Source organism: Odocoileus virginianus, chromosome 16 (genome assembly GCF_023699985.2).
Source record: "Odocoileus virginianus isolate 20LAN1187 ecotype Illinois chromosome 16, Ovbor_1.2, whole genome shotgun sequence".
In the NCBI taxonomy this organism is placed as follows: domain Eukaryota; kingdom Metazoa; phylum Chordata; class Mammalia; order Artiodactyla; family Cervidae; genus Odocoileus; species Odocoileus virginianus.
In genome coordinates this window covers 61,666,965-61,684,638 of record NC_069689.1, presented here as the reverse complement: position 1 = coordinate 61,684,638, position 17,674 = coordinate 61,666,965, and the positions used below count along the sequence as shown (strand labels likewise).

General features: G+C 48.9%; 1 protein-coding gene and 2 pseudogenes across 1 annotated transcript; 2 read left to right on the top strand and 1 right to left on the bottom strand.

Annotated features, from left to right (window-relative positions):
- The first annotated feature begins 2,359 nt into the window (after window positions 1-2,359).
- LOC110135999 (myeloid-associated differentiation marker-like) lies at window positions 2,360-3,208 on the top strand. Its single transcript, XM_020891422.2, has one exon. It carries the CDS (start codon window positions 2,360-2,362, stop codon window positions 3,206-3,208), a length of 849 nt encoding a protein of 282 aa, XP_020747081.2.
- A 5,582-nt stretch (window positions 3,209-8,790) lies between these two features.
- LOC139038764 (protein CDV3 homolog pseudogene) lies at window positions 8,791-9,758 on the top strand (annotated as a pseudogene).
- A 6,423-nt stretch (window positions 9,759-16,181) lies between these two features.
- LOC110123446 (myeloid-associated differentiation marker-like) lies at window positions 16,182-17,179 on the bottom strand (annotated as a pseudogene).
- Between the last annotated feature and the right edge of the window lie 495 nt (window positions 17,180-17,674).

Sequence of the window (17,674 nt, the reverse complement as noted above, 5' to 3'; positions counted from 1 at the left end):
GGTCACACAGCTGGAACCCCCATGCCTCTCCTTTCCCAAGCTCTGCTTCTGTGGTATTAAACGGATCCAAAGTTATTATTTAGCCTTAGGTATAAGTCGCAGGGTCATTTTCACAGTAAATTGGGAACAAATTCAGGGACAGGCAGAGTGACACCCCAGCCTCTGTCACAGCTGGTGCTCTGCCACGACCCCCGGCAGTGCCCACGGGGAGGCCGCAGGCTCCAGGGCTCCCCTGGCAACTGGGGCTCAAGGAGCTCTGGGAGTCCAGGGCGGTTCTCAGGTTTGCCCTGTCTCTCTTTCCAGCCTCAGCTTGTCCCAGGGTTTGTTATCAGCAAAGGTGACCAGGCCCCTGATGGCAGGAAGCGGGCTGGGGCTCAGGGTGCTGGCCCTTCAGCCCTGGGGGCCTCTCAGCAAATAGTCCCTTGGAAACAGGGCAGCTGTCCCAGGAGGGGGCGGGCTGGGAGGGGCCTCACTCCCCCCACACTGGACCCTGGAGGAGCCCCTGTGTGAGCAGGACTGCAGCCCTGGCTGGTGGGACTGTCTTGGGCAGGTGACCTGAGCAATTTCATGGTCTCCAGGGTCCCTGCCGCCCTGGCCACATGTCCCTGTCATAGTCCTGAAACCCCTTCAGGCCCCTGTTCTCCTGTCTCAGTTCCAGTCCAGGCCCCTCCTCCTTGGGAAGGTTGGCTCCTTGCCTGCATCCCTTCTGGGTCAGAAGACACCTACTGGGCTGCCTCAGGGCCACTGGGACTCTGGAATCCCCCCAGTCATCTCCACTCTGTCACCCCTGCCCCCACTCCAGTCCTGGGTGCATCCTCAAGGCTGTCCCCTCCCAAGGGTCCTGCAGGTGCCTCCTCTTGCGGCTCCTGCCCTTAAAAGGGGGCCAATCATCCGTCCATCCCCAACCCCTCCTTGGGATGCCCTGAAGACTCCATGTCAGCATCAGACGCAACATCCTTGTTCATTTCCAATCCCTTCTTACCAGCTTGGAAGCTGCTAACCAGTCTCCCAGGCCAGGGAATACCTCAGTCAGGTACGACTACTTCTAGATCTTTCCTGACTCCTACCTGGATGACAGCTTTGGAGCTTAAGAGTCCAACATTATGTTAATTTATTCTATGGTTCCTCTCAAAGTTATTCTACCTTGGAGTCATGCTGGATTGGGGACTCCCTTCCCCAGTGGGGAAGAGTCACATGTGAAGGCAAAATAGGGGGAGGGATTCACAACAGTCCCTACTCCCACATCATCTTGTCCCCACAGCCTTGCTCTCACCCATGGCTCCTCCCTGTTCACCTCTGAAGCTGCCCTCCTCCAGTTGGGGCTGTGTCCCCTCAGGTGGCAGCTCTTTCTAGTGATGCTGCAGGGAGGAGAGGCCGGGATACCTTAGATTGTCCCTGGTGTATCTTCAGGTTGCTATGGAAGGAGGCTGAGGCCCTAAAGGTGTGTGTGTCCTGGGTCCCAGAGCCCTGAGCTTTGGTCCTGGGCTCCCACCCACAGGCCCTGCTGACATGCTGGGTTGTAGAACAAAGTGTTCACACCCATAGTTTTGGCATTTATCTGAGTTCCCACTTCCTAGTCATACCATCCAAGGAAGGAACTTGATTCCACAGGCTTAGTTTTCTCATCTGTAAATGGGGTTAGCAGTAAAATCCACAGTTCCTTTTCTGAAATCCTTGGAGTCAGATCTGCTCTAGACAGGTGCATCCACTCTACATGACATCACACCCCATTGGGGTCTGAATGCACTTTGTAATCAGACACATTACTGTTTCTGAACTGAACTTTTGAAATTTCACACTAAGTAAATTAAATAGAAATCGTAAATTGTCTCATGTCTATTCAGGTCAAGTTTTGTTACAGAACAATTTTTCAAAAATTTGTTTTCAATTTTGAGAGACTTTAAGGGTTGGGATTGCAGATAAGAACCATCCTTCTCTGTGTCTCCATAGATAATGGCACACAGTCAGAGATCCACGATGTTCACGGTTTGAGGCCAGACTCAACCCAGTTCTGAGGTTTGGGATAAGACAAGTATCCCAACAAGGCCGACAGTGATGGGTGGGGAGAACCATTCAGGAGCCTCTGTGCTGTTACCCAAGTGCCTGGGCCATTCATTCTAACTCCACAGGCCCTGAGCCTCAGCCGTCACAGCTCCCTGAGCCTTTCTAGGTGAATCTCTCTTAATCAGCTTCCAGAACTGGATCTTTTTACAGTGGCTACTCAGGAAGATCCTGCCACCCCAGTTGTGACCTGCCTGACCATCACAACACCATGTCCAACTCAGGAACGACTCTATACCTGGCTGACTTGGACACCACCTGCCGGTTCCTCCGCCTGCCACAGATTTTTTCCACCTGCATGTCCTTCTCCCTGGTGGCCGACATGGGCATTCACAGGGGGTACATAGGTAACTGGTTTATGTTCATCTGGTGCTTCTGTTGTGTGGTGACCCTCATTATCCTCACAGTTGAGTTACGTAGGCTCCCATCCGAGTTTCCTTTCTTCTGGTACTTATCCAACACCTACGCCTGCTACTCTGCCCTCCTCTGTCTCTCGGCCTCTGTCATCTACTCCATCACCTACATCCAGTTCCTGCCTTATGGTCCTTACTGGGACCGGGCCATTGCTGCTACTGTGTTCTCCTGCATCGCATCTGTGTTTTATGCCATGGAACTGGTAAAAATGTGGGAGCGCTGCAAGATCTACAAGACCACCTGCTATGTGCTCACCATGCCAGGCCTGCTGAAGGTACTGGAGACCTTCATGGCCGGCATCATCTTCTCCTTCATCATCAACACCTCCCTGTACCTGCACCAGCCGGCCCTGGAGTGGTGTGTGGCCGTGTACTCCATCTGCTTCATCCCAGCGGCACTGGCCATCCTGCTGAACCTGGGCGAATGGGAATACAGGCTGCCTGGGCCCTTCCCCCTCTTCCAACTTGTGCTCACCTTGCTCTCCGTCCTCCTCTACATCAGTGCTCTGGTCCTCTGGCTGCTCTACCAGTTCAATGAGGAGTTCGGCGGACATTCTCAGCGGTCTAGTGATGAGCACTGCGGGGACGAGCTCACCTACGACATGTGCACCTGGGACCAGAGACTGGCTGTGGCCGTCCTGACAGCCATCAACCTGCTGGCTTACGTGGCCGAACTGGTGTACTGGGCCCGCCAGGTCTCTGTGAAGACTAAGGCTCTGCCCAGGGTCTCCTGATCCCCTCTGCTCACAGGACGTGTCTTTACAGAGTTCTGATGTCCTCTTCTTGGCTCCCTCTCTCCCTCCTCACATCCTTCCCCCTTCATCTCACTTTGTTTTCAGTTTCCTTCTCCCCTTCTCCGTCTCCTTCCTGTTTTCTTTGGTTGCCCACACACTGTTTTGCCTTTTTCTCTTGCTGCTCTCAACTTTTCTGCATTTTCTGCTTTTTGTCCTTTATCGGGTCATCCTTGGTTTTCTCATCTCCTGTGTCCTGCCTACCTCTCCCCATTTGCCCTTTTCTGATCCATCAGGACCTGAGACTCCTTCCTTCTCTGCCCACCGCCATTCCCACCTCCTAAGGTGCTGACGCCACAGCACACAGCCCTCTGTGCAGCTGTTCACACCCTGGGCCTCCGGAGGGGCCTCATTGCCAAAGCGTGTCTGTCCCCCTGGGGGTGCCTTAGTTGGTGTGTGTGGATTTGTGATTGGGATAGTTAGTTAGGTATTAGACCCCCATTCTCACAGTGGATGAATGGTGCATCTCCCTTTTACTTAAAAGAAAAAGTCTCTGGAGGTCAACAATTTTCAGTGGCAGAAATCTTAGAGATCCCTGGATCCTTAGGTCCCATCCGGTACTCATCCTTCCAAGAGATTGGTTGAATTTTTCAGGGTCACTAAACACCCATCACCCAGAGGGACTCTTAGAGAAAGCAAGGGATGAATGCCTTCTCTGAGGAATCAGAAAAGGAGCTGATGAAGAACCACAAGGTCTTGCAGACACCTATCTGCAGTATTGGTGAGGGGCAGCGATGTGGCCCTCCTGCCTCAGTGATCAAAACAGCAGGTCCTGCCTCTGCAGGGAGAAGACCATGGACACTGTAGCCTTAATGCTGTTGTTACCTTGATTTTTTTTTTTTTTTTTTTTTTTACTTTTCTAGTCAGGGGTTCAGAATTTACTGGGTGGCCTTTTCTTAAAGGGACAAAGGGACATTTCTTTTCAAATTTTCTTGGGCAGGTGTGTTGAGGTGGTGGGGAATTTCTGATTTTGCAGTCAAAGAAACTGAAGTGCTTCAGTGTGTGGTGCACACGTGTGTTTCTGTGAGTCAGTTGCTTTCTACTATTGCTTCCTTGTGCTCTGGGCCCCAGGCATAATGTGATCTACATAATGTATTATGTATGTGTGTGTGTGTGCATACATATATAAAATATGTGTGTGTGTGTGTGTGTGTGTGTGTGTGTGTTAAATTCCCTAGAGCTTCTGCTTCCTATCAGCTTTTGCTTGTAATCATAGAGAGAAGCCTTGTCTCTTGTTCTACATCATAATGTTCTTTTTTTCCACCAACCTAATATAAAGGACAAAGACAAAGCAAAACAAAATCAGCAGGTCCTGACTGCCCTCAATGTGTATAGAGTTCAGAAGTAGCCTAGTCAACTTGAACTTCCATGCTCACCCAAAGACCCCTCTGTGAACCGCACCCAGCGACTCCCCATGCCCCCTCAGGCTGAGGCTAGGCCTTCAGCCCATTAGAGGAAACTAGCGGTTTGGCCCCACTCCAAAGCCCCAAATCCTTAGCTATTAAAAACCTCTGCCAGCACCAGGATGCTCTCTTTAAAGGTGCCTGGATGTAGGCTCAGCGCGTGTGTGTATGTGCCTCCCCAACCCTGTTCATGGATGAATTCAGACCAGCAGCCCTTTACAGTAACTGGTGCCTGGGACGCCCCCACAAGCCATCTTCCTCCCCTGCTCTCAGCCACAAAGCCTCAGAGCCCAGCATTCTGGTGTCACCAGGGCCAGAGGGGCCAGGCTAGCAGAGCTGTGGGGGAGGGGAGGGAAGGACCGCCCACCCTGCTGCCCCTCACTCCTGTCCTGGGATGAACCATGTGATCTTCACCCAGTGGCAGGTGCGGTGGATGGGGAGGGCTCCCAGGAGGTGGTCCCCATGGCAGGCAAATTTTAAGAAGGAATGAAATAAAAATTGTATTTCAAGGCAAGACAGGAAACATTTCAACATAATTTTTTTTTCTCTGCCCTTTTGGGCCTCCTCCCTCCCCTCGAGAGTGCGGTGAGCATCTGCAGTATGTATTAACCTGACCTCCCCAAGGAAAGAAATACCTGCTCCACCATAAAGATGAATTTTTCTTCTTCTGGCCCCAGCCATATGACTCCTTAGAATATAACGCTATTTACTTATGACCTTATTAATTTCATTAGATATTTCACTTGTACTCTGCCTATTTGACAATATTGTTGTTTTTTACATTAACAAATGTAATTTGTGAGATTGGGGCTCCAATAAAAATAATGATGACCAGGTGGGCCTGCCAGTGAACCTAGAGAAGGGAAGGGTGATGAGTGTGGTCAGGACCTCTACTCCAGGGCTCACAACTCTAAATGCCTAAGTGATTGGTCCAGGAACAAGCCAGTGACCCCAGCCTGATGCTTGTCAGGACTGAGAATGCAGGCTGCACTGGGCAGGTGCCTCTCAGCCAAGCTGATAGTGTCTGTGAAGAAACACTGACCCATGGGAACATGTTCAGGGCTGTGTCTGAACCGCAGGGCACCAGGTTGAGCCCTGAGCCTTAGCCCACCTCCCACCTGCCACCTGACTCCTTTCACCTGGGCCATGCACCCTGGTATGGATGTGCCCAAGGACAGAGGAGTCACTGTCTGGGAAGCACTGCTCGGAGGGTTGGGTCCCTGGTTTATACTCACAGGACTTTCCCCACTGAAGCCTCCACCCAGTACAAATCCAGTGTCACTTCCACATGGTGACCTGTCACCCATCTTTAGGTCATCCTCATGTCTCTGTCTCAACCCTGGATCTTTGACTTTCCAGGTTAAATGTCCCCAATTTTTTCAATGTTTTGCCTTTATCTGGATTGCATTTCACCTCTGCCCCACCAACCACCCCAACACCCTGGCCTCCTTGTCCCTTCTCTGCCCATGTCCCCCAAATCCATTCACAGTGGATTCTCAACAAATGAGGAAAAGGTGGGAAGAAAACCAGAACTCAGCTGAGCCAGGGGCATCCAGAGTGTCCTCCAGCCCAGGGCTGGCTTTGGAAAGACCTGTACATTTCTGAGGCTCTGGCAAAATGAACTAGAAGACAGGAACGTGATCTCTTTCTGCCAACTAACCCTGGAGGAACCAAGGGAAATCTGGGGGGTGGTCTGAAGGGACTGTCTACAGTGGCCATGCCTTGCTGAGCACCCTTGGGGCACCTGTGACTCGGACCTGTTAGCTGGAGGAGTCAGGGGATTGGGAAGGGTACCCACCCCTCTCACACCCTGTAGCCAACCCTCCTCCCCTCCTTCCTCTGCCCCCAGCCCCACCTGATGGAAAAAGACCTTCTATTCAGGGACAGGATTTTCTACCCTCACCTGCTGTCTCCAGGCATACGTCCCACCACCCTGCTCCCCAGCGCCCAGCCCCATCAGGACAGCATCACTGTCTCTGAAGGTGAGGATACAGCCAGTCTGGTCCCAGGAGTGATGCGAATGCCACTCACTTCCTGCCCAGTGTGCTGTTGTCTAGGCCAGGCTCCGCAGCCAAGAAACTTACTCACTTGGAGCACAATTTCTCCTCTATATGGAAAGAACACGTGCTTTTCCTGCTGGGGGATGAGAAGGTTTGAGTGAGCATTTCTTTTTGCTAAGAAATGGGAGAAAAGGGAAAACTCTAGCCTGGCCCAGCATCCTGAGTTCAGGGGGTACCTGTGTCACCTGGTAGAATGGCTGATCTCTGTTACCAGGTGGTGGAGCCCTGGAGACCCTGGTGGGGACCTTGTTTAGGGTCCTGAACTCAACCCTTGCTCAAGACCCGGCATCCTCACCTCTTCATCATCCTCCCATCTCCCAGAGTTTAGGGGTAGGACAGAGAGAGAGGGATGCAGACTCCATCCTGCCAGCCAGTCCTAGCTCTGCCCCCAAGGGGTCCTCAGAGGGGGCTGAAAGCATTCTTCCTGATGGACCCCCATCCAGCACCCTCCATCTGGAGAAAGAGCTCAGGCCAAGGGGGAGCTGGCAGGGCTGGTGGTTCAGCCTAACTGCACCCAGGACTCATTGGAGTCTACAGAAAGAGGGGTAGATTTTAATAAAAATTATCTTTTTTTGAGTTAGCACCTGTCCTCTAAAGGAAGGAAAAGTCTGGAAAACAATGATCATGGCTGAGGCTCCCCAGCTGTTTGGAAGCCCCAGGAGACTGGCCCGAGGTGCAGCTGCAGGAAGGGCAGGACCTGGTTGGCAGAGGCTGAAGGCCAGGACCTGCTCAGTGGTTCCCAGACTGGGAGGTCCTGAGCTCTAGCCTTGCTGAGGTTCTGGTACTGATGTGTAGACTGGGCTAGTAATAACCCTCCCAGGGTTAGTGTGAGAGTCAGAGACAATGATATGAGGGGCCAGGCAGAGAGGGGGGCCAGTGAAAGGCAGCCTTGAATAAAGATGCACCACGGTTTTGATGGAGGAGCGGGGGAATAACAGCTGGTGAGGGTGGGAGAGGGCACTAGGCCTGGAAATACTTGGTGGACCAGTTGTCTCTGGGTCCTTCAGGAAGATGACAATTTTCTTCCCAGGTCTATTATGTCAGCCCCATAGGCTTTGGTTGGAAGAAACACTCCAACTCAACAAACTTTACTTCCTGATATGTTGCCAGGACCCAGTGTTTTGCCAGTTGAGCTGCTGTAACAGAACTCCATAGACTGGGCAGCTTAAACAACAGACATTTCCTTCTCAGAGTTCTGGAGACTAGGAAGCTCAAGATCAAAGTTCCTGGAGAGCTGAAATCTGGTAAGGGCTCTCTTCCCGGTTTGCAGTCTTTCGGCTGTATGAGGTTATGTCCTCACACGATGGAGAGAGAGATCATCGCTCCTGCTTCTTCTCATAAGGGCACTAATCCCATTCACACAGGCCACAGCCTCAAGACCTAATTACCTCCTAGAAGCCCGACCTCCAAATCCAACACATTGGTGATTTAGGCTTCAATATATGGATTTTGCAGGGACACAAACACTGAGTCTACAGAATTTGGCGTTAGGAAAAAACTTATCAATGAGTTTAAAAGTCTGGTGGAAAATCATTTGAACTCTAGTTTCCCCTTTCTTTTACACTCAGGTCCAGGGGCGAGGCCATGAACCAAAAATATTCAGTTACTGGTCAGATTCTGCCAATAAAAAGGGTTTTGAGTTCTAGCATGAGGAAATGGAATTCAATCAATATATATGGCAGTGTCATGTGCAAACCATGTTGTAGCATCTTGCAGTTTAAAACAAAGCAAAAGAGCACTCTCACCGGAGCCTCTGGCCCGCGCGTTCCTTTTTCCCTCCAGCTGTGGAGCGGGCGGGATCCTGCACTGCGATCGCGGCAGCAGCTCCAGCCAGGGCGGGCTCGGGCGGCGGCAGCGGCACGCGAGCCCCTAGGAGGACCGTACCACCGTACGCCAGCAGGCGTGGGGGGGGGGGGGGGGGGTCGCCCCGCTGCACACGCCTCAGCGACCCCCGGGGACTGAGGCGTCGCCGCGCCTGGAAGCTTGAGCGCCGAGCCGGCCTCGACCCCGAGCTCGGAGCCCCGGCGGGCCGCGCCCGCCGCCGGCCCCACCCCTCCGGGCCAAGGAGGCCGCGGCCATGGCTGAGACGGAGGAGCGGAGCCTAGACAACTTCTCTGCCAAGAGAGATAAAAAGAAGAAGAAGGAGCGGAGCAACCAGGCGGCGAGCGCAGCGAGCGCGGCGGGCGGCGCTGGCGGGAACAGCGGAGCCACGGGCGCGGCGGGCGGTGGGGCGGGCGCGGGGACCCGGCCGGGCGATAGCGGGACCGCGGGCGTGGGGGCCACTGGCCCTGGGGCCGCCACCAAGGTTGTGACAAAGGAGGAAGATGAGTGGAAAGAATTTGAGCAAAAAGAGGTTGATTACAGCGGCCTAAGAGTTCAAGCAATGCAAATAAGTGAAAAGGAAGAAGATGAAGTTGAAAAAAGAGAAGATCCAAGTGATAATTGGGAAGAAGGTGGAGGTGGAGGTGGTGGTGGTGGTGGTGTAGAAAAATCTTCAGGCCCGTGGAATAAAACTGCTCCGGTACAAGCACCTCCTGCTCCAGTAGTTGTTACAGAAACCCCAGAACCGACAATGACTAGTGGCGTGTATAGGCCTCCTGGAGCCAGGTTGACCACAACAAGGAAAGCACCACAAGGACCACCGAAAATCTATAGTGACACGCAGTTCCCATCCCTGCAGTCCACTGCCAGGCATGTAGAAAGCCGGAAATACTGAGCCTTCGTAAGGGTTGACTACCTCAGATTTGCTGCACTCATTGTGGACTTCATGTGGATCACAACTTCTGGATAAGAAGGTTACAGCTATTAAGTGTCGATGTGAAACTTGAAACCAGCTCTACTGGATTCCTATCAGAAATCCTGCAGAAAGTCAGCCATCTGGGTTCTGATCTGCTGTAAATGATGAAGATTTAAGTGACCTTAATTAACCTGTCCTGTGCCCCATCTATAAGGAATACTCTGAGGTGGACTGTGGCTGGATTAGACTTCCTGGAACATGCCGCTCTCAAAAGAACTGATGTGCTTGGATAATCTGTAGGGCTCTGACATAATTTAAAACTTTGAGTTGTATTCTGAGGTAACCACAAATTAAATTCAACCGAACTTGGGTCACCAAGTGGGGAAAGGGGTAGGAGGGAAAAATCTTATTTCTTTTAGTAATTATTTGGGTAATGCTTTTTCTGTGTTCCATATTAAGGCTTTTTTTTTTTCTTGCTGTCACTTGGAATAGTTCTTTGACAGAGCATATTGCTTAGCTCAGTAACCTGAAGTATACATTGGAATTGTGAAATGTCTCATGAATTTGCCAATCCCTAGAGTGGAACCAAATGGCCTTTAATGTAAAGGGCAGTAAATGCAGGGGGCTCTACTTCAGGTGCTGCTAAAGCCTCCTCTAATCAGGTCTAAATTGTATAGTAAACTGGTGGAAAGACTTTGTTTAGTTTCTGCTCAGGCCAAGGGAATCACTGTCCTGTCCTTAACAAATTTAAAGCAGTAAGAGCAGAACCTCAACCTGAAACACACTTAAGTTTCACAGATCTTGCATGATCTTTGACAAGAATTACAGATGCACTTGTGCCCAAACATTTAAGGTGTTAGGTATTCTGTAGATGCAGTGATTGTCCCAGCCTAGGTTTGGTATCAACCTTCTGGTGTGTCTTTAAGTTGATCATTTGGAGCGTCAGGGGCGAAAGACAGGTAATGTAGCACTTCTGTTTTTAATAATTACAGCTTAAACTATCCAGTAATTTTTAGTTCTGAAAAGGGACACCAGGACGCTACCCAGGATTACTGAGAAGTCTTCCCATCTAATGAGATAGTCTCGTAATTTCCTAGTTTTGTATCTTCAGTAGAAATATTTCAAAGTGGCATGTGACCACTTGATGCAGAGTCTGGGTTTCTCTATAATAAAATCCCTTTGCCAAATGTAGGAGTTGCAGACTTGCTACTGGCAAGAGTGAAGCAAATGGGTGAGTAAAACTGTCCTGTTGTGGGAGCATTTTCCTCTAGGAGTTGAGTCTTGATAAAAGTGTCAATGCAGGAATTCCACTCCTGGGAAGCTAACAGAATCACCTGATGGGACCTGCAAACTGTATCTGGGCAATAATCTTGGAGTTACTTGAGGTGGCAGGCAGGATGCCTATGTTCTGATGTGCTTGGGTGAGTAGCTGAGCCAGCCAAGGAGAGGTTGAATGATTGAGAAACAAAGGATTCTTGGTTAATCTGAAGACTTCATTTGGGAACCAAAAATCTTTTAACAATCTCTTGAACCTTGAGTCACATATTTCCCCTGAAAAGTGCATTTTTTCCAGCAAAATTTTGTTGGGGATTATGTTATTGAGGAACAGAGATGAATATATGGAAAAGTTATTTAATGGCATAGAAATCTAAAGACCTTCAAGGAGACTTAAAAATCACAACCCTTGTTACAACTTTTTAAAAGATTGTGGAATTATCAAAGTGCACATGAATCAAGTTTTAATATGCTGTATGATGGGTGGATGAGGCTGTTCATTGTACCATTTCTTTCTTTGAATTCTCAGGCTTGGTTTGGCAGTGCAAAAACTATGTGTCATTAACAAATTCAATAAAAGTAAATATATGGAAAAAAAAAAAAAAAAACAAAGCAAAGCAAACCCTTGGTCCTACACCTGCCCAGCTATTGCCCTTTGCACTCTTTCTCCACAAGCTTCCTGAACATGATCTACACTCCCCTCTGCGTCTTCCCTCCTCTTATCTGCTCTAACCCTCTCTCTGCCTTCTGTTCCCACTTCGCCATGGAAAATGTTCTCACTAGTTCACCACTGAGCAGCATGTGGGCAACTCAAGATAGATTTACCCTCTCATCACCAGGTCTCTCAGCACAATTCACCTGCTTCAGGAAACCTTCTCTGGAGTGATGATCCTCCTGCTGCTCAGATTCTGTTCCCTCCTTCTCCTCCTCTTCTTCCTCTCCATCATCTGAGTGTCTCAGGTCCTCAGGACTTGGGACTGGAAAACATCTGTCATGTGTCAAACCCTCTTCTTAGCACTGGGAATACACGTACATGTTGGTTCTAGATTTTAGTGTTTATTTTTCTCATGTTTTATTTGAAACTGAACGCATTTTGCATTCTTCTTTATAATAGGGCCATAATAACATAAAAATAACATATCAGGCCTTGTTTCAATACAAAAGTAATGCATACTCAGTCACTCAGTCATATCTGACTTTTTGTGACCCCATGGACTGTAGCCTGCCAGTTTCCTCTGTCCATGGTATTTCCCAGAAAAGAACACTGGAGTGGATTGTCATTTCCTTCTCCAGGGGGTGTTCCTGACCCAGGGATCAAGCCAGTGTCTCCTGCATCTCCTGCATTGGCAAATAAATTCTTTACTATTGAACCACCTAGAAATCCCACAAAAGTAATGTTTTCCTACAAATAGCTGCTGAGATGGACTCCGAAGAAGTGGAAAGTCAAGAATGTCCAAGAACAAGGCAACCTGGGACACCTCAGACTGTGGGGGCACCTGGAAGCATTTTGTGTTTTTGACAAGAATCACTGGAGAGTTGGACCACTGGGAAGTGACTGAGGAAACTCTTGTTATGAAAGAGAAACATGTTCCCCACCAAGCAGAGGTGGTGGGGAAGGAGGGTCTGTGTAATCAGGAGGGATGTGATGAATAAACAGGACCCAGCAGCCAAGAGGGAACAAGCAGAGAGGGTGGACAGAGGGGAGGGAGCCGGCTTCCATCTCCACGTCTGAGTCTCCAAGACTGGCAAGTCCAGGGACCCTGGGAAGAGGGGGGCTGGGAGGGACCAGGGGTCTCTGGCACCCAGCCCCCATCTAGTAGATGAGGAAACTGACTCAGCAGCAGTGAGTGCCCTTCTCAGGGGGACGGGGCAGGTTTGTGCAGAACGAGGGTGGATGGGGCAGAATCCCAGCCTGGAGGATGCTGCTGCTATGCCTGTAACAAGCAACATGGAGCCATGGACAGACAACTGGCCCGGGAACCAAGACACTTGGGTCCTGACTCTGACTCTGCCACACACAGGGTGACTCTGGACACGTCCTGACCCTCCCTGGGGTCCAGCTGCTCCTTCTCTATGATGAGAGGATTGGACTAAGCAGAGGACCTTTACACTCTTTTTTGAGCTCCACAGTGAGGGGACCAGCCTTGGAATTGTGACAAATTACCCTTAGCTCTCAACAGCAGGAATGGAGCAGCCACCCTCATGAACCACAAGACTTGGACAGTGAGCCCCTCAGGTGAGCCCACCCTGGACAACAGTTCTTTCACTAAAGCACAGAGGCACCTCCATCCTCCCGGGAAGTGAGCTCACAGAGTTATGTTCAATTTAATTCATGAAAATAGAAGAATATGAATTTTCTTCACTTAACTTATGGAAATATTTATAAATTCACACTTTCTCATATCTATGAAAAAATGAATGAAAGTCAATTAAGAAAGAAATGAAAAATTTTATTCAAGCCAATTTAAGAATTATAACCGGGAAGACATTCTTTCAGGAAGCTGTGAGAACTCTTCCAAAGAGGTAAATTGGGGCCACTATGTATGCGATTCAGGGAAGGGGAACATGCAACCAAACACACTTCTTGACAAAGTTATTGATCTTCAAAAAGACCAGATGCCATAGTTAATGATTTTAGTGCTTTTCTAGTATGGCAAGATGCAAGAAGTTGGGTTTGTAAATATTTCTACTGGAAATGTCTAAGTATCTGAGGGCTGGTTCTGCCAGTTTTCCCAGAGCACAAAATGCCTTATCGTGGTCTTTGCCATGAATTCCTTCCAGGGCGGATTCTAGGTCAGTGATGGCAGTAGTTAATGACTTGATTCTTGTAGAACTGGGTGGTTTGAACATCCTTTATCACACAATCCTATGGCCATTCCCCTCTAAATTTCAAGCAAGGCTTGGGACACACTTTTGACCAATTCGTCCCTGGGTCCTAGGAATGCTCATTCCCTGGAGGAGAGAGGATTTTTTTTTTTTTGTATAGGCCACTCAGTGTGCTATTACTCAATTTCTGTTGACAGTAGCCAAAAGCCTCTAGGCCACCTGTCTTACTAGTCTGTCAGCTCCAGGTAATGATTCCGTCCTATTCCTTCTTCCCATATCTAGAGTCACACTATTGCAATCATGGATCTTACCAACTATACATCAAGTCAATCATTTCAAGTCACCTTGTCATTATGATTTTTATTGGAGGCTCAATTGCACATTTGTTAGTGCAAGAAACAATAATTTTGTAAAAGAAAAATAAAAAAGAAAAGTACAGAAAACATAGCTCGTTGGAAAGTGTTCTGCCTATGTTTTCCTCTTTGAGTTTTATAGGGTCCAGTCTCACATTTAGGTCCTTAATCCATTTTGAGCTTATTTTTGTGCATGTAGTTTTAAAATGATCTAATTTCATTCTTTACATGTAGCTGTCCAGTTTTTCCAGCACCATTTGTTGAAGAAACTGTCTTTCCAACAACAGATAGCCTTGCCTCCTTTGTCATAGATTAATTGTCCATAGGGTTTCCCAGATGGTGATAGTGGTAAAGAACCTGCCTGTCAATGCAGGCAGTCACTGGGTCACCCAGTTCAGTCACTGGGTCTATAGGTTCATGGGCTTATTTCTCAGTTTTCTGTTCTGTTCCATTGATCTATAATTTCTATTTTTGTGCCAGTATCATACTGTTTTGATGACTGTAGTTTATAGTCTGAAGTCAAGGAGCCTGATTATCCCAGCTCCACTTTTCTTTCTCAAGATTGTATTAGCTATTGAGGGTCTTTTGTGTCTCCATACAGATTTTGAGATTTTTTTGTTCTAGTTCTGTGAAAACTTCCATTGGTAATTTGATAGGGATTGCATTGAATCTACAGGTTGCCTTGCCTGACATAAATCACAGCAACATCTTTTTTTGATCTATCTCTAGGAATAATGGAAATAAAAACAAAAATAAATAAATGGGACCTACTTAAACTCAGTCAGTAAAGAATCTGCCTGCAGTGCAGGAGACCCGGGTTCAAACCCTGGGTTGGGAAGATCCCCTGGAGAAGGAAATGGCAACCCACTCCAGTATCCTTGCCTGGAAAATCTCATGGACAGTGAAGCCTGGTGGGCTGCAGTCCATGAGGTTGCAAACAGTCGGGCATGACTGAGTGACTAATACTTACTTACTTACTTAAACTCTAAAGCTTTTGCAGGCAAAGGAAACAATAAACAAGATGAAAAGACAACCCACAGATTGGGAGAAAATATTTGCAAATGACATGACCAATAAGGGATTAGTCTCCAAAATTTACAAAAAACTTGTGACATTTAGCAGCATCAAACAAACAATCCACTCAAAAAATGGGCAGAAAACATAAGAAGACATTTCTCCAAGACACACAGATAGCAATAGGAACATGAAAAGATGTTCAACATTGCTATTTACTAGAGAAATGCAAATTTAAAAAGTGTGATATCACCTCTCACCAGCCAGAATGACTATCATCAAAAAATCCACACAAACAATAGATGCTGGAGAGGGTGTGGAGATAAGGGAGCCCTCCTACACAGTTGGTGGGAATGTAAACTGATACACCCACTATGCAGACTAGTATATGAAAGTCACTCAGTCGTGTCTGACTCTTTGTGGCCCCATGGACTGTAGCCTGCCAGGTGCCTCTGTCCATGAGATTCTCTAGGCAAGAATTCTGGAGTGGGTAGCCGTTCCCTTTTCCAGAGGATCTCAACCCAAGAATCGAACCCAGGTCTCCTACATTGCAGGTGGACTATTTACTGTCTGAACCATCAGGGAAGCCCAGAGAACAGTATGGAGGTTCCTTAAAAAGCTAAAAATAGAGCTACCATATGACCCTTCAGTCACACTCATGGGCATTTATCTGGAGAAAAACATTATCTGGAAAGATACATGCACCCCAATATCAAAGCACTGTTTGCAATAGCCAAGATATGGATGCAGCCTAAATGTTCATCAATGGAGGAATGGATAAAGAGGGGTCCATTCCCTAGCTACCCACCCCCACACCTCCAACCCCCCTCCCCCAATACCACAAATTAAGGCACCACCAGGGGTACAGACACGTTTTGGCAATGAGGCCCCTCCGGAGGCCCAGAGTGTGAACAGCTGCACAGAGAACTATGTGCTGTGGAGTCAGCACCTTAGGAGGCGGGAGGGGGCAGTGGGCAGAGAAGGAAAGAGTCTCAGGTCCTGATGGATCAGAAGAAGGAAAATGGAGAGAGGTGGTCAGGACAGAGGAGATGAGAAAGCCAAGGATGACCAGAAGAGGGGCAAAAAGCAGAAAGTGTAGAAAAGATGAGAGAAACAAGAGAAAGAGGCAAAATGGGATGTGGGCAACAAAACAAGGAGACACAGCAGAAGGAGGGAAGGAAACATAAAGAGAGTGAGATGAATGGGGAAGGATGTGAGGAGGGAGAGAGGGGAGCCAGGAAGAAGACATCATAGGATGTCTTCACTCTGTGAAGACATGGGATAGGACTGGACAGAATCAGGAGCACTGGAGACATCCTCAGTTCCTACAGAAACCTGGCGGGCCCAGGACACCAGATCAACCATGTACATCAGCAGGTTGATGGTTGTCAGGATGGCCACAGCCAGTAGGCGATCCCAGAGGCACATGTCTTAGGTGAGTTCATCACTGCAGCTCACAACACTGGACTGCTGGGACTGCCCCCCGAACCCCTCATTGAACTGGAAAAGAGGCCAGAGGATCACAGTGCTGATGTAGAGGAGGATGGAGAACAAGGTGAGCACAAGCTGGAAAATGGGGTACAGAATGCACAGTCTACATTCCCGGTCATTCAGTTTCAACAGGAGGACCACGGCTCTCAGGATGAAGCAGATGGAGTACACAGACACACACCACACCAGGGCGTGTGGGGCACAATGGGGTGCAGGTACAGGGAGTGGCTACTGATGAAGGCAAAGATGTCACCAGCCACAAAGGTCTCCAGCACCTTCAGCGGGCCTGGCACGGTGTGCACGTAGCAGATGATGTCATCGAGATCATACCAGTTCCACATGAAGGCCACATCCAAGGCATAAAACACAGATGCGATGCAGGAGAAGGCAGTGGCGGCGATGGCCCGGTCCTGGTAAGGACCATAAGGCAGGAACTGGCCATATGCAATGGGGTAGATGATAGAGACTGAGAGGCAGATGAGGGTGGCATAGCAGGCATAGGTAACAAGGAAGTTGTACCAGTAGAAGGGAAACCAGGATGGGAGATCACATAACTTAGCAGTGGAGATGATTAGGGTCACAGCAAAACAGATGCACCAGATGGACATGGACCAGTCACCTATGACTCCTCTCCAAATGCCCATGTCAGCCACCAGGGAGGAGGCCACATAGGTGGAGAAGAGCTGTGGCAGATGGAGGAGGCAGCACACCTTGCCCCATTCATCCTTCTCTGGGGATGTTGCCCTGGTGGGCATGGTGTTGTGAAATCCGGCAGGTCACAGTCACCAGTATGGCAGTGGTCTTCACTGATGACCCATCAGAGAAAGATCTAGCTCTGGAGGTGGATCAAGTCAGACGCCTGGAGAAGGCTCAGGGCCCTGTGACGGCTGAGGTTCAGGGTCTGTGGAGTTGGAACCAGTGGCTCAGACACGTGGGTAACAGCACACCCTCTTCAGAATGGTTCTCCCCACCCATCAGCCTTGGCCTTGTCCGGAGACTTGTCTTATCCTAAACCTCACAGCTGGGTTGGGTCTGGCCGCAATCCACGAACATTATGAATCTCTCTGAGCTGTGTGGCATTATCTACAGAAACACAGGGTCAGATGGTCCTTATCTGCAATCCTATCCCTTGAAGTCTCTCAACATTGAAAACAAGTTTTTAAAAAATTATTTGGTAATAAAATTAGACCTGAACAGATATTAGAGAATTTATGATCTCTATTTCCCTTAGTGTGAATGTTCAAAAGTTC

Bases quoted from the DNA above. Each gene is read 5' to 3' on its own strand.
- LOC110135999 (XM_020891422.2), top strand. From the start codon at position 2,360: ATGTCCTTCTCCCTGGTGGCCGACATGGGCATTCACAGGGGGTACATA.